This window comes from Cebidichthys violaceus, unplaced genomic scaffold (genome assembly GCF_023349555.1).
Source record: "Cebidichthys violaceus isolate CVI_PGR_0920_01 unplaced genomic scaffold, fCebVio1.0.p SCAF_3, whole genome shotgun sequence".
Taxonomy (NCBI): domain Eukaryota; kingdom Metazoa; phylum Chordata; class Actinopteri; order Perciformes; family Stichaeidae; genus Cebidichthys; species Cebidichthys violaceus.
In genome coordinates, this window is record NW_027176483.1 from 21,517,025 (window position 1) to 21,529,233 (window position 12,209).

At 46.9% G+C, this 12,209-nt stretch overlaps 1 protein-coding gene across 1 annotated transcript; it reads left to right on the plus strand.

Moving 5' to 3' along the window:
* Nucleotides 1–4,836: 4,836 nt before the first annotated feature.
* On the plus strand, nt 4,837–7,298 carry slc10a3 (solute carrier family 10 member 3). The gene has a single exon (XM_068723765.1). The coding sequence runs from the start codon at nt 5,298–5,300 to the stop codon at nt 6,711–6,713; it is 1,416 nt and encodes a 471-aa protein (XP_068579866.1). The 5' UTR covers nt 4,837–5,297; the 3' UTR covers nt 6,714–7,298.
* The last annotated feature ends 4,911 nt before the right edge of the window (nt 7,299–12,209 follow it).

Below are 12,209 nucleotides of genomic sequence, written 5' to 3' on the forward strand. Positions count from 1 at the left end.
CTATCAGGAGGACTTAATGAGCCTGTCGATTACACCCCCCCACTCTATAAATACACCCCCACACACAACGGCTAGAAATACCACCTGAGAAGGCATCTGTTCCTGTTTCCATCTCCCCCAGGAATAACCCATTGGATTGCATTTTACCCTCCACTTGCCCTTTTTTCTCCCTCTTTCTCCTCCTCCTCCTCCTCCTGTGGCTACACTCACCCCTTCTCAAATCACACCATGTACAAAAAAAACACATTTTACAAACTGTAGTTGGTGATCATATAGATCATATCTACATTTTCTTTTTTAAATGGACGATTCTGTTGGTGACGAGGGAGACGTGTACATTTAACAGGAATGAAATATCAGCTTTTGCACTTTGGTGTTTAGAAAGTTAGAACTAGACAGCTGGTCTCCTCCTCACCACGACGTGTACGACACAGGACGATCTGCAGCCCTTTGGTTCACCAGTGATCTGTGTGTTCTACTTTCTTGTTCTTCATCTTTGTTGTTCTCATAACTGTGTTCAGACTGTTTGTTGTTGCTTTGAACGCCTTATATTGGATGCAGGTGCTTGCATAGGTGCCCCCCCCCTCCGTCAGTGCCTGAAGGACAGTAGTTTAGAAAGAGCAGCGCTCCCAAACTCAACCGACATCGGTCAGAAAGAGAAGATACAGTAACACAGTCATCACCCTCTCCTCTATCGGTCCCAAACACTTCTGAATTAGAGCAGGGGTGTACATGCTGGATACATATAGGTATATATATATATGTTTTTCTTTTGAAGACAATTGATTGCTCCTCCTACTTTGCCTTGTAAGCCACCATCTTGTTTCTTTGAGATCTCAGCTCTGTGTTGAGATGTTGCTGTTGAAGTGACTTCCTTTCCCTCTCTGAGCGTCAGTGACGGGTCATGCGGTTCCAAGGCCAAGACCTCAGCCTACGACACCCAGGGTTCATTTTAAAAGTTCAGCAGACTCTGCAGCAGGTTTTTTTTCTATATTTCTCCTGTGAAAAATAAAATCTCGTCCTCTGACGCAGTCTTTCATTTGACTTCTGTGGTGCGGGTGTTGAGCATTTACAGCAGTGTGCGTCAGGTCAGATACCGAGCAACTGTAGATGAAAGCATGAAGACAAGGGACAAAGCTCATGAAGACAAGGGACAAAGCTCATGAAGACAAGGGACAAAGCTCATGAAGACAACGGACAAAGCTCATGAAGACAAGGGACAAAGCTCATGAAGACAACGGACAAAGCTCATGAAGACAACGGACAAAGCTCATGAAGACAACGGACAAAGCTCATGAAGACAATGGACAAAGCTCATGAAGACAAGGGACAAAGCTCATGAAGACAAGGGACAAAGCTCATGAAGACAAGGGACAAAGCTCATGAAGACAACTTCCTCTAGGAATGCCCTTTAAGTTGGGTTAGCTTCATTGCAGTAAAGGTTGTCCAGTTGGATGGTCTGGTAGGACAGAGCTACCCGTCAGAAGGAACTGATCACCTCTGCTCAATATTCCAATTTTTCCAAAACTTACACCAAATACCTGCAAAACGCCGTCAGCCTCAGCTTTACTTCAGCTCCCATTTGTAAAACAAACACATTTTTAATTTTGCATCATAAGGAATGTAAACAGCAGCACCAACAACAGTTCTCTGGGTCGGCCGTGGAGCGGTGATCGTTTCCAGGGCAGCTGCTCCTAATCCACACGCTTCCTTTTCAGATGTTGATGAATTATTCCTTCATATGCCATTACTGATAAACACGGAAAAAAATAAAATAAATGCAGAGAAATTCATGGGAGCTACCGGCCGCAGCATTACATGCGCCGCTGTTGCCATATTAACTCTTTGATTTAGAATATTAAAATGGAGATTAAAGTATTTAATACTTTATATTATAGCATGCTTTGTAATGGCCCATTGTTTCATAATCTGCCCTCTGACCCCATCACCTCTCCACCATAGTTCAGCCTCTTTGTGTTCTTCTTCTTCTTCTTGTGTGTCTCTTTATTTTCGTTACACACTTCTGTGGTTTTGTGTCTCTTAGTGGTGGTTTTATATTTCTTTGTGGTCATTTTGAGTCTCTTCCTGGTTGGTTAATGTGTCTTTGAGTGACATTCTGTAGGTGAAGGCCAGGGGAGCGCCCTGACTCTGAGCCTGTTCAGTTATCCATCCATGAGCAGCACTCACAGAAAGTAAACCGTTCAAATGAGATTCAAAAAATGCTCACAGTGGCTTTAAACTCGCTGTGAAGCAAACCGTTTGTGTTCATGTGCCGCTCTCAGCCGCTCTAAAAGGAGTTGTGTTCCGTGTGACGCCCCTTCAGCAGCTCCACTGGGAGACTCCGGCCTCCTGTCCTCAGGGTTCATGAAACCCTGGCCTGTCCTGTTTGTGACACATTGCCAGGCCACCTAGCCTGTGTGGATAACCTTGCGTGGACCGGTGCTAAATTGGCATTTCGGGACAGGGCTCCCTCGGATCAGTCATCACGGCTGCTCTCAACTCATTTGCGACAACACGACGCGAGGCCAATCAAAACCACCGCCCCGAGTTTGGCTCATGAATATTCACACAGATGCAGCGCGTTCGCTCACAAAAGGCAAATACGGGAAGCTGTGTTCTCCGGGTAAACAGAATCCTGTAATTTCTCACCAAGGCCGTTACTGGGGAAAGTGTCAAGATGGGCGGGGGTGGAATGTAACTGAGAGGCTCTTTGCATTTCTCTGTGCCTCTCTCCTGCTCTGTTCGCGAAATAAGTCATGAGGTGAATGATCGTTCTCCGGGTAAATAATGAGACAGCCCTGGGAGGGGAGCAGCACATGACGTGCGTGCCGAGGCAGCCTCCCTAACAACTGGCTGTCGCTCCGTGAAATGTCAAAGAAGGGGGCCGGTGCGATCGTCCCAGCAGGTTGCCTTGGCGTGCGCTGAGTGTTTCCACTGTGTGGACTCCCCCGCCTTGTCTTTTTTTCTGGAAGCCTCGACTTAGCCGCATTGACAGAAGGAGGGCGCACAACTCATGACAACACAATAGCCGGTGAACAAGGCCGTCCCGGGACTGAAACGAACACGGTTAATATCCTCGGTAAGCCCGGGTGGCATTTGCGATGGAAAATATCGACCCAGTGACCTCACTGACCCCCTCCTGGGAAGAACACCGGAGGGTTGTGAATTGAAAATGGCTTTTTAAGTATGTGAGTGACTCCCAGCAGGAGCACCGTTGCTATAAAAAGGGATCCTCTGCAGGGTTATGCTGACGGAGACGGAGTTCCCCTTCAATGCCTCGTCCACGCGCTGAGCGGCGGGGTCCGGTTTCGGTCGTGTCTGCTTGTTTGTGTATGACAAGTAAGCAACAGCCTACTTTGTAACTGGAGACTGCTCAGTGAGTGTGACCGTGTCGAGTGTCTGCCGTGAGCACAATCGATGGGTGTCACGAGATGCTACAGGGATCAAAGGTCAGGGGACTGACAGGGAAAGTCTGGGTTAAGAGGGCAGGAGGGAGGAGCAACGGGCCTACCGTCTCAATGTTTCTAAAAGACAGTAAGGGAATGTGAAAGTGAGAGAGGAGCTGGAAGCGGTGTCCACTAGGGACGGAGGGCCCAACACGGATACTTAGCTACTTTCAGTAGGAACGAGTTAGTGACACTACGGCTGGGTGTTCAGGTCGGATGATATTTAAAATCTAACAAACTCTTGCCAGTTTCTTAGATTTTTAGAAAAAGAAAAACAATTATTACAGTCGAAGGCAAATCACATGACACACGGCGGCCATTAAAAACAAATTACAAGAGCAAAAGAGTGCAATCAATCATAAATATAAATAGTATATTTACATAAATACTATGATTTAACAAAGTGCTGCATGACTGACTCCTAAAACCTATATAATTTTATTATGAATATAGATTCCAAATGAGTAGCTTGTGAGTATTGAATTATCAATACCATACATCCTTGTGTCGTTCATGGCCCTTAACAAGCTGTATTATCTGCTTATTAACTATCACTTCATCATGATGTTCTTTCATTTCTAAGGATTCCGCCATTTCACTTTGATCAGGAAATTAAGTGCGTGTGTCTGTGTATGACGGGTAATCCCTGGTTTACAACCCCCCCCCCCCCCCCCCCCCACACACACACACACACACACACACACACACACACACACACACATACACACACACAAATCACGGTGTTCCCTCTCCCGTGTGACCGCCCCTGCTCATTGGCTGAGGGACGGGGCGAGTTGACGCTTTTGGGCCGCTCCGATTGGCTTAATGAACGCATACGTCAAGGTAGTCAGGGTTACCCAGACAGAGACAGGAAGTAGTGGGGGTTTTTCATTAAGCAAATAAAACGGCATACGATTTGTCATTTAGTAAGTAACAACTGGAGAAACAATATCAGGCAAGGAAACATTGATTCTGACGCCAGTCCGTGTTCAGTCGAAAAATGTAACACAAAGTTGATAAAACTATGAGCAACCAAACCCCTCTTAAATAATATTGACTCCCCAATCACCGCCTCCTGTAACACCTGTATGCACCTAGTTGACTCTAAATCCCCTCAAAGTCCAATGCAACCAGTGGGATACCAACTCCGGCTCATGTCTTGTTAATTTGAGGTTATTTCACCATGTGAGCACAATATAAAAACAAGCCCAAAATACATGTTGACACACAAACCAAAATGAGTAAGTAATTTAAATTACCAGTGAATTTTGCAATCAATGAAATTAACATATAACAAACATATACAGGGTATTACACTCTTTGATGCGTCCAACCAATGTTATGGTGATTTATTTTGGAATTTCCACACCGGAAGTCAGACTTTTACTCAAGCTAGCTTGAACTAAATCTGAGCAGCGAGCAAACGGCATCCGAGCTACGATGCGCTCCGTTATCTCAAACCGGGGGGACAATAAAAACGGAGGACGAGGCGAGGCTTCGGTTCACCGAGACTGACACCTTCGCATCGAGTAGACAAAAAGAGGGGAAGCTGCGAGAGAGACCTGCGCGAGCGTGTGCTCCTGTGTGCCGGAGGGGGCTGCTGCCGTAGAGCTGTAGGCTCAGACAGGACAGGGCGGGGTGATGTTTAGGTTCCGGTATAAAGGCAGCAAGAAAATGGGAACCAGACGAGATGTGGAGCTGGCCGCCGACGCTGTTGTTTTGTACCGGAGACTAGAATGAGAAGTTTACCGTCCTGGTGTAACAGGGCGGCGGTGTAACCGTCTGGGGAGGCCGCTCGCGGGGGAGAAGCGTGTCTCTGTGGCGCCCCTCCGCCCTCTGTCCGTCAATAAGATGAGGACGCTATTTACATTCTGTTGTCTCTTCCTTATTACCGGCGGAGCGGACCGGGCGTGGGCCACCGGAAACCTAACCGTCAACAGCAGCAACGACACTAACCTGACGGCCGACAGCGGCAGCAGGTATATCACTATCGGGGACGGGTCGTCGCAGGAATTCGAGTTTCCTGAAAACACCAACGGTGTGATTGTAATCGCCAGCCAGTACAGGAGCGCCGCGGCGAGCAGGAAGGGCCGCCAGAGCTGGAAGCAGACGGTGACGGTCCGCTCCCTGGACCCGGAGGTCCTCTCCATACTCAACGTGACGGACAGCGGCCACGCAGCGACGGCCAAGAGCTACGTTATCAGCATTCGCTCCGGGTTCCCAGGCCGGGCTCAGCTGCAGATCCAGCTGCTGGACCTGGACCAGGATTCCGTGCCGGTTCTGATCGAAGAGAGAACGGATTACTCCATCAGAGTGGCGCCCGGCAACGATGACCCGGCCACCCGGCTGGTCCAGTCCGGCGGCCTGTCCCATTTCTCTGAGAACCCCGTGCTGTTTGCCCTGCTGCCCCTCATCTTCGTCAACAAGTGTGCGTTTGGGTGCAAGGTGGAGGTGGAGGTGCTGCGGGGCCTACTGAAGAGCCCGGTGCCGCTGCTCCTGGGGGTGCTGGGTCAGTTCCTGGTGATGCCACTGTATGCCTACTGCGTTTCCCGGCTGGCCTCGCTGCCCAAAGCGCTCTCCCTGGGCCTGGTCATCACCTGCTCGGCCCCGGGCGGCGGGGGCGGATACCTGTACAGCCTGCTGCTCGGAGGAGACGTCACCCTGGCCATCTCCATGACCCTAGTGTCCACGGTGGTGGCGGCGGCGGCCATGCCCCTGTCGTCGGCCCTGTACGGCAGGCTCCTGGGCGTGCACGCCGCCCTGCATGTGCCGTTCGTGAAGATCCTCGGCACCCTCCTGTTCATCGCCATCCCCATCTCGCTGGGCATGCTGGTCAAGCTGCGCCTGCCCGCCCTCACGCGCGTCCTGCTGGCGCTCATACGGCCCTTCAGCTTCGCGCTCATCGTCGGCGGCATCTTCATGGCCTACCAGATGGGCGCGTCCATCCTAGCCAACGTCAGGCCCCAGATCGTGGCGGTCGGGGTCACGGTGCCTTTGCTGGGGCTGGTGGTCGGCGCCGTCCTGGCCAAGCTGGCGGGCCTGGCCCCGTCGCTGAGGAAGACGGTCAGCATCGAGGTGGGCGTCCAGAACAGCCTGCTGGCGCTCGCTGTCATGCAGCTGTCTTTCCGCCGGGTGGAGGCCGACTTCGCTTCCCAGGCGCCCTTCATCGTGGCCCTCAGCAGCACCTCGGAGATGCTGCTCATAGTCCTGGGCTACTTTGCCCAGCGGAGGTTGTGCGGGTCCGCCGTCCCCAGGAGTGACGCCTGATTGTAGCCGCTCTTCTTTCTTCTTTTGTTCAGAACTTTTTGAAGAATGAACTCTGTCCAACCTGTGGACATTTGGTGTCCCCGCAGTGTTGTCTTCGAGACACGCGACAACCACCAGTCCAGGCATCACCGTTGTGGTGCACCGGACGGCGAATGGACTTTTTTTGTGTTTTGTCGTTGTTTTCGTATTTTTCATGAAAACCAAAGGCCTTTTACCCCCCCTTGAGACCCCCCCTTTTTGTGTTTATTTTACAGTATGTACTTTTTAAAATCAGATTATACTGTGAGGTACTCAGTGTAAATATTCCTAAGAAGAGACACACCTATAAAAGAAAAGATATTTTTGTACCAGATTACTTTTTGTAATCAAAAAGCAAAGATCGATTTGCATCATGTTTACAAGAGGTCCATGTGTCTTAGCCTGGTTGGGGGGTAAGTGGAATCATTTGGGGTAATCAAACAGGAACATGATGATGTTATGAAAGTATTTGCCACTGATTGTGTCTCCTGGATTTGCGAATCCATGTACTTGAATATTAGCGAGGAGAAGTGAGGAAAAAGTAAATAAAAACATTGTTAAAGCAGACTTCGGTTTAAGAGTGTGTGTGTGTGTGTGTGTGTGTGTGTGCGCTAAGAAACGCGTCTAACAGGTCAGTGTTAATATAGACAGAGCTAACACGCCGAGAGCGAGACCAGAATACCAACCTGTGACCGTTTAGTTCCCCTCAGCACACAGGCGGAGGAACAGTTGTTTGCCGTTTAGTGTATTTACAGGAGCAACACGCACAGGAGGAACTTCACCCTCCTCTGAAACACAATGCACACTGTCAAGTGTACTTGTTCTCCAGTCAGGCGTGTGTGTGGTATTGTGAATGGGTCTGACAAAAGGTGGCGTAATCAACAGATCAAACACGGCCAGTACACAAACCAATAAAAGAAAGTCAGCTGAGTTTTGGTTTTTGAGTTTGTGCAGCTTGAAGTATGAAAAAGTGGAGCTCGACACTAAAACGTATTTACATAAGCCAGTGAACACATTGTCACTATTTGTTTGGTCCACAGTGCGTTCAGCTGTGTGTTTGCTGTAGAGGGTTTTGCAAATTTAGATTTTACCGCTTCAAGCACCACAAACCACCTTTTGTGCGGCCGGTGGCAGATATCTGCCAGATGAACCCAAAACTGTGAGCCTGAGTACTGAGGTGAGATCTGAAGAGATCGAGGGACGAACGAGAACCGGAATCAAAAGGAAGACGTCTGAAATGCCACGGGACGGGGGGGGGGGTTTAGAGGAAGCATGTGGAAAACAAGCCGTGCAGAAGGCCTTTGCTTTTGTAACCTGCTGTACCAGAGACCAAGGTCCAGGGTTTATCCAGGGTCTACTGTTAAAGTGTGCTGATGTGCTCATTGTTCAGAAAGCAGCACAACAACCGTCCTGCTTTCTGTCTGAAGAAGCAGCTTCAGTGAACGAAGCGGAGGGGGTTTTATGTTCTGCACTTCCTGTTTACGTGTCAAGATCCGCAGACTTTTTCTTCTTCTTCTTCTTCTTCTTCTCTCAGGCTTTCACTAACTTTCTGAAGAGTGTTCAGACCTGCAGAGATCAGACTGAGCTCTCAGGAATGTAGCACAGCTGTAAAGCCTCCGGGCCGGGCCTGAATGTGGTCAGGCCTGAGAGTCTCAGTCGGTGCTGGAGCCTTTTCAACTCCTGTGGCCGCCTCGCTGGCAGAGAGGAGGAGGGGGGGGGGGGGGGGTTGTCCCGAGGGTTAGGGTGACTGCATGAAGAGCAACACGATCTCTCTGAGTCACGGCCGCTTTGTGCTTCCTCATAGGTTACAGCATGAACCCTTTTTGTAGCATTACTGTTGATTTGTTTGCCACTAGAGGCCCTGACCTACATGTGTGTAACGGAGACTAAACGCAGTCATGCAATCAGTGGGAGCTTAAAAGATTCTACAACGGGGCCAAAGCAGCCTTCTGACAAATTCCTTTTGAGCTTAAATAGAGTTTAACTTCAAGTGTCGCTTCAGAGGACGTAATGCGTTTGTTCCAGGCTCTCTTTTTCATGACGTTTCATGAAACGTGCTCTTCTGTGTGAGATAACCTGCTGTTGGAATAGTTTTGACTCAAAATGATGACAAAGAGACACACATTAAATACAAACGGACACAAAAAGACTACAAAGAGACACAGAGTGACTACAAAGAGACACTTAACTACTACATAGAGACACAGAGTGACCACAAATAGACAACAACTACATAGAGACACAACATGAGACAGAAAACAGAGTTGCATTATGACTACAAAGTGAAAAAAAGAACTACAGAGAGACACACAATTACTACAAAGAGACAACATGATTAGAGACACAACATGTCTCCAAAGATACACAAAACAACTACAAATCTGCCAATGCATGTTGACGCCAAACGCTCACTCTGTCTCTTTCTCAAACTTTATCACACACACACACACGCATGAAATCCTGCTGAGGTCCAGATCCAGTCAGGCCTTCAATCAAAACTTTTGCCCTCGAGTGTCAGTGGCTCACTTGATCCAGACAAGAGCTGCCACTGTAGCTGACTGTGTGTGTGTGTGTGTGTGTGTGTGTGTGTGTGTGTGTGTGTGTGTGTGTGTGTGTGTGTGTGTCACTGTGTGTTGTTCCTCACGGGGCTGACAGGAGATGACGCTCTGCCTCGCTGGTGAGTTTGCACTCAGCCCGTACATCAGCATCTTCTGTTTGTATTACCACCCCACACATTAGCGGCACAATGGGGAGAGGGGCTCTTAAAAATTCATGAGGACACATTGCATTAAGTTTTCATGAGTTCCTTTCAGCGGCTCCCACGAGACGGTTTTCCTGCCGCAATGAAGCTGGGAAGTCCAGACAACACAGGAAGCACTCTGCACACCGTGAGGAACGATCTCCACCCCAACACCGAGGGCAAGATGGAGCCCGCCGCTGCCGCTCAGTCATGGCCGCCCAGTGGGATTCAGCCAGGTGTGGAGCTCACTATGCAACACCTGTCCTGATCGCTGTGCATAGTGTTTCTACTGTAGTGTTTCTACTGTGCATAGTGTTTCTACTGTAGTGTTTCTACTGTGTGTAGTGTTTCTACTGTAGTGTTTCTACTGTGTGTAGTGTTTCTACTGTAGTGTTTCTACTGTGTGTAGTGTTTCTACTGTAGTGTTTCTACTGTAGTGTTTCAACTGTGTGTAGTGTTTCTACTGTAGTGTTTCTACTGTGTGTAGTGTTTCTACTGTAGTGTTTCTACTGTAGTGTTTCAACTGTGTGTAGTGTTTCTACTGTAGTGTTTCTACTGTGTGTAGTGTTTCTACTGTAGTGTTTCTACTGTAGTGTTTCAACTGTGTGTAGTGTTTCTACTGTAGTGTTTCTACTGTGTGTAGTGTTTCTACTGTAGTGTTTCAACTGTGTGTAGTGTTTCTACTGTAGTGTTTCTACTGTGTGTAGTGTTTCTACTGTAGTGTTTCTACTGTGTATAGTGTTTCTACTGTAGTGTTTCTACTGTGTAGTGTATCTACTGTGTATAGTGTTTCTACTGTAGTGTTTCTACTGTGCATAGTGTTTCTACTGTAGTGTTTCTACTGTGTGTAGTGTTTCTACTGTGTATAGTGTTTCTACTGTGTGTAGTGTTTCTACTGTAGTGTTTCTACTGTAGTGTTTCTACTGTGTGTAGTGTTTCTACTGTAGTGTTTCTACTGTGTATAGTGTTTCTACTGTAGTGTTTCTACTGTGTATAGTGTTTCTACTGTGCATAGTGTTTCTACTGTAGTGTTTCTACTGTGCATAGTGTTTCTACTGTAGTGTTTCTACTGTGTATAGTGTTTCTACTGTGCATAGTGTTTCTACTGTAGTGTTTCTACTGTGCATAGGGTTTCTACTGTAGTGTTTCTACTGTGCATAGGGTTTCTACTGTAGTGTTTCTACTGTGTATAGTGTTTCTACTGTGCATAGTGTTTCTACTGTAGTGTTTCTACCGTAGTGTTTCTACTGTGTATAGTGTTTCTACTGTGCATAGTGTTTCTACTGTAGTGTTTCTACTGTGCATAGTGTTTCTACTGTAGTGTTTCTACTGTGTATAGTGTTTCTACTGTAGTGTTTCTGCTGTGTGTAGTGTTTCTACTGTAGTGTTTCTACTGTGTGTAGTGTTTCTACTGTAGTGTTTCTACTGTGTATAGTGTTTCTACTGTGCATAGTGTTTCTACTGTAGTGTTTCTACTGTGCATAGTGTTTCTACTGTAGTGTTTCTACTGTGTATAGTGTTTCTACTGTAGTGTTTCTACTGTGCATAGTGTTTCTACTGTAGTGTTTCTACTGTGCATAGTGTTTCTACTGTAGTGTTTCTACTGTGTGTAGTGTTTCTACTGTGCATAGTGTTTCTACTGTAGTGTTTCTATTGTGTGTAGTGTTTCTACTGTGCATAGTGTTTCTACTGTAGTGTTTCTACTGTGTGTAGTGTTTCTATTGTGTGTAGTGTTTCTACTGTGTGTAGTGTTTCTACTGTGCATAGTGTTTCTACTGTAGTGTTTCTATTGTGTGTAGTGTTTCTACTGTGTGTAGTGTTTCTACTGTGCATAGTGTTTCTACTGTAGTGTTTCTACTGTGCATTAGTCAGTGGGGCATTCACATTGGATGTGAGAGAGAAAACTGTGGACAGAAGTACTCCCTTGGAAAAGTATAAAGTAAGATCAATATATCATATACAAACAGTATATCAGCTTATAGCATATGATGCACCGTATATACACTATAATAATAATACACCAGTAGTGTAATGTATAGTAAAGTAACACTGACAGGGCCCATCATGTCTGATAATGAGTACTTTTCTACAGTGTACTAAGCTACATTTTGAATACTGGACTTTTAATTGCAATGTGGTATATTTACATTGATTGACATTGCAGTGTTGATACTTTTTGCTCAAGTAAAGCATCTAAATACTTCTTCCACTATCAGTGTTGTGTGTAATGTGCAACTGGAACACAGTTATGATCTATTGAGAATGATAACGCACATCCACTTCATTCTGTCTCTTTGCTTCCTGTGTTGCTCATGCTCATTCTAATCACAGGACCTCTCCATCCGCTCTGTGCTCAACTCTTTTTCGAGGTTGCAGCAGAATGCTTTGTCTGTGACATTAAATGATGCAATGAAACGACAAATTGTGGGAAAACATAGCGACTCCAAATTCACCTCCAGTTGTATTTATTTAGCCCTTTATAAATACAGATCAGCTGAGCATACACATGCTCTGTTACAGCAACGCCCTGTTGATGGTTAATAGAATCAACACAACTGGGAACAAAAAGAACAGACAACAATGCAGAGAGGTTGCTCTCATAACAGGGTGCAGTAAAGAGAGGCTCTTATTCTCTGAAAGTGAGGGAAGGTAGGCTACAAGAGTTCAGCTTGAGTTTGAAGACACAGAATGTTGCTCAGCAACAAACACCAGAGCCACAGAGGAGAAACTAATTAAAC

What these genes read in the sequence shown, in the direction of transcription:
- slc10a3 (XM_068723765.1), top strand. Translation starts at nt 5,298, where the DNA reads ATGAGGACGCTATTTACATTCTGTTGTCTCTTCCTTATTACCGGCGGA.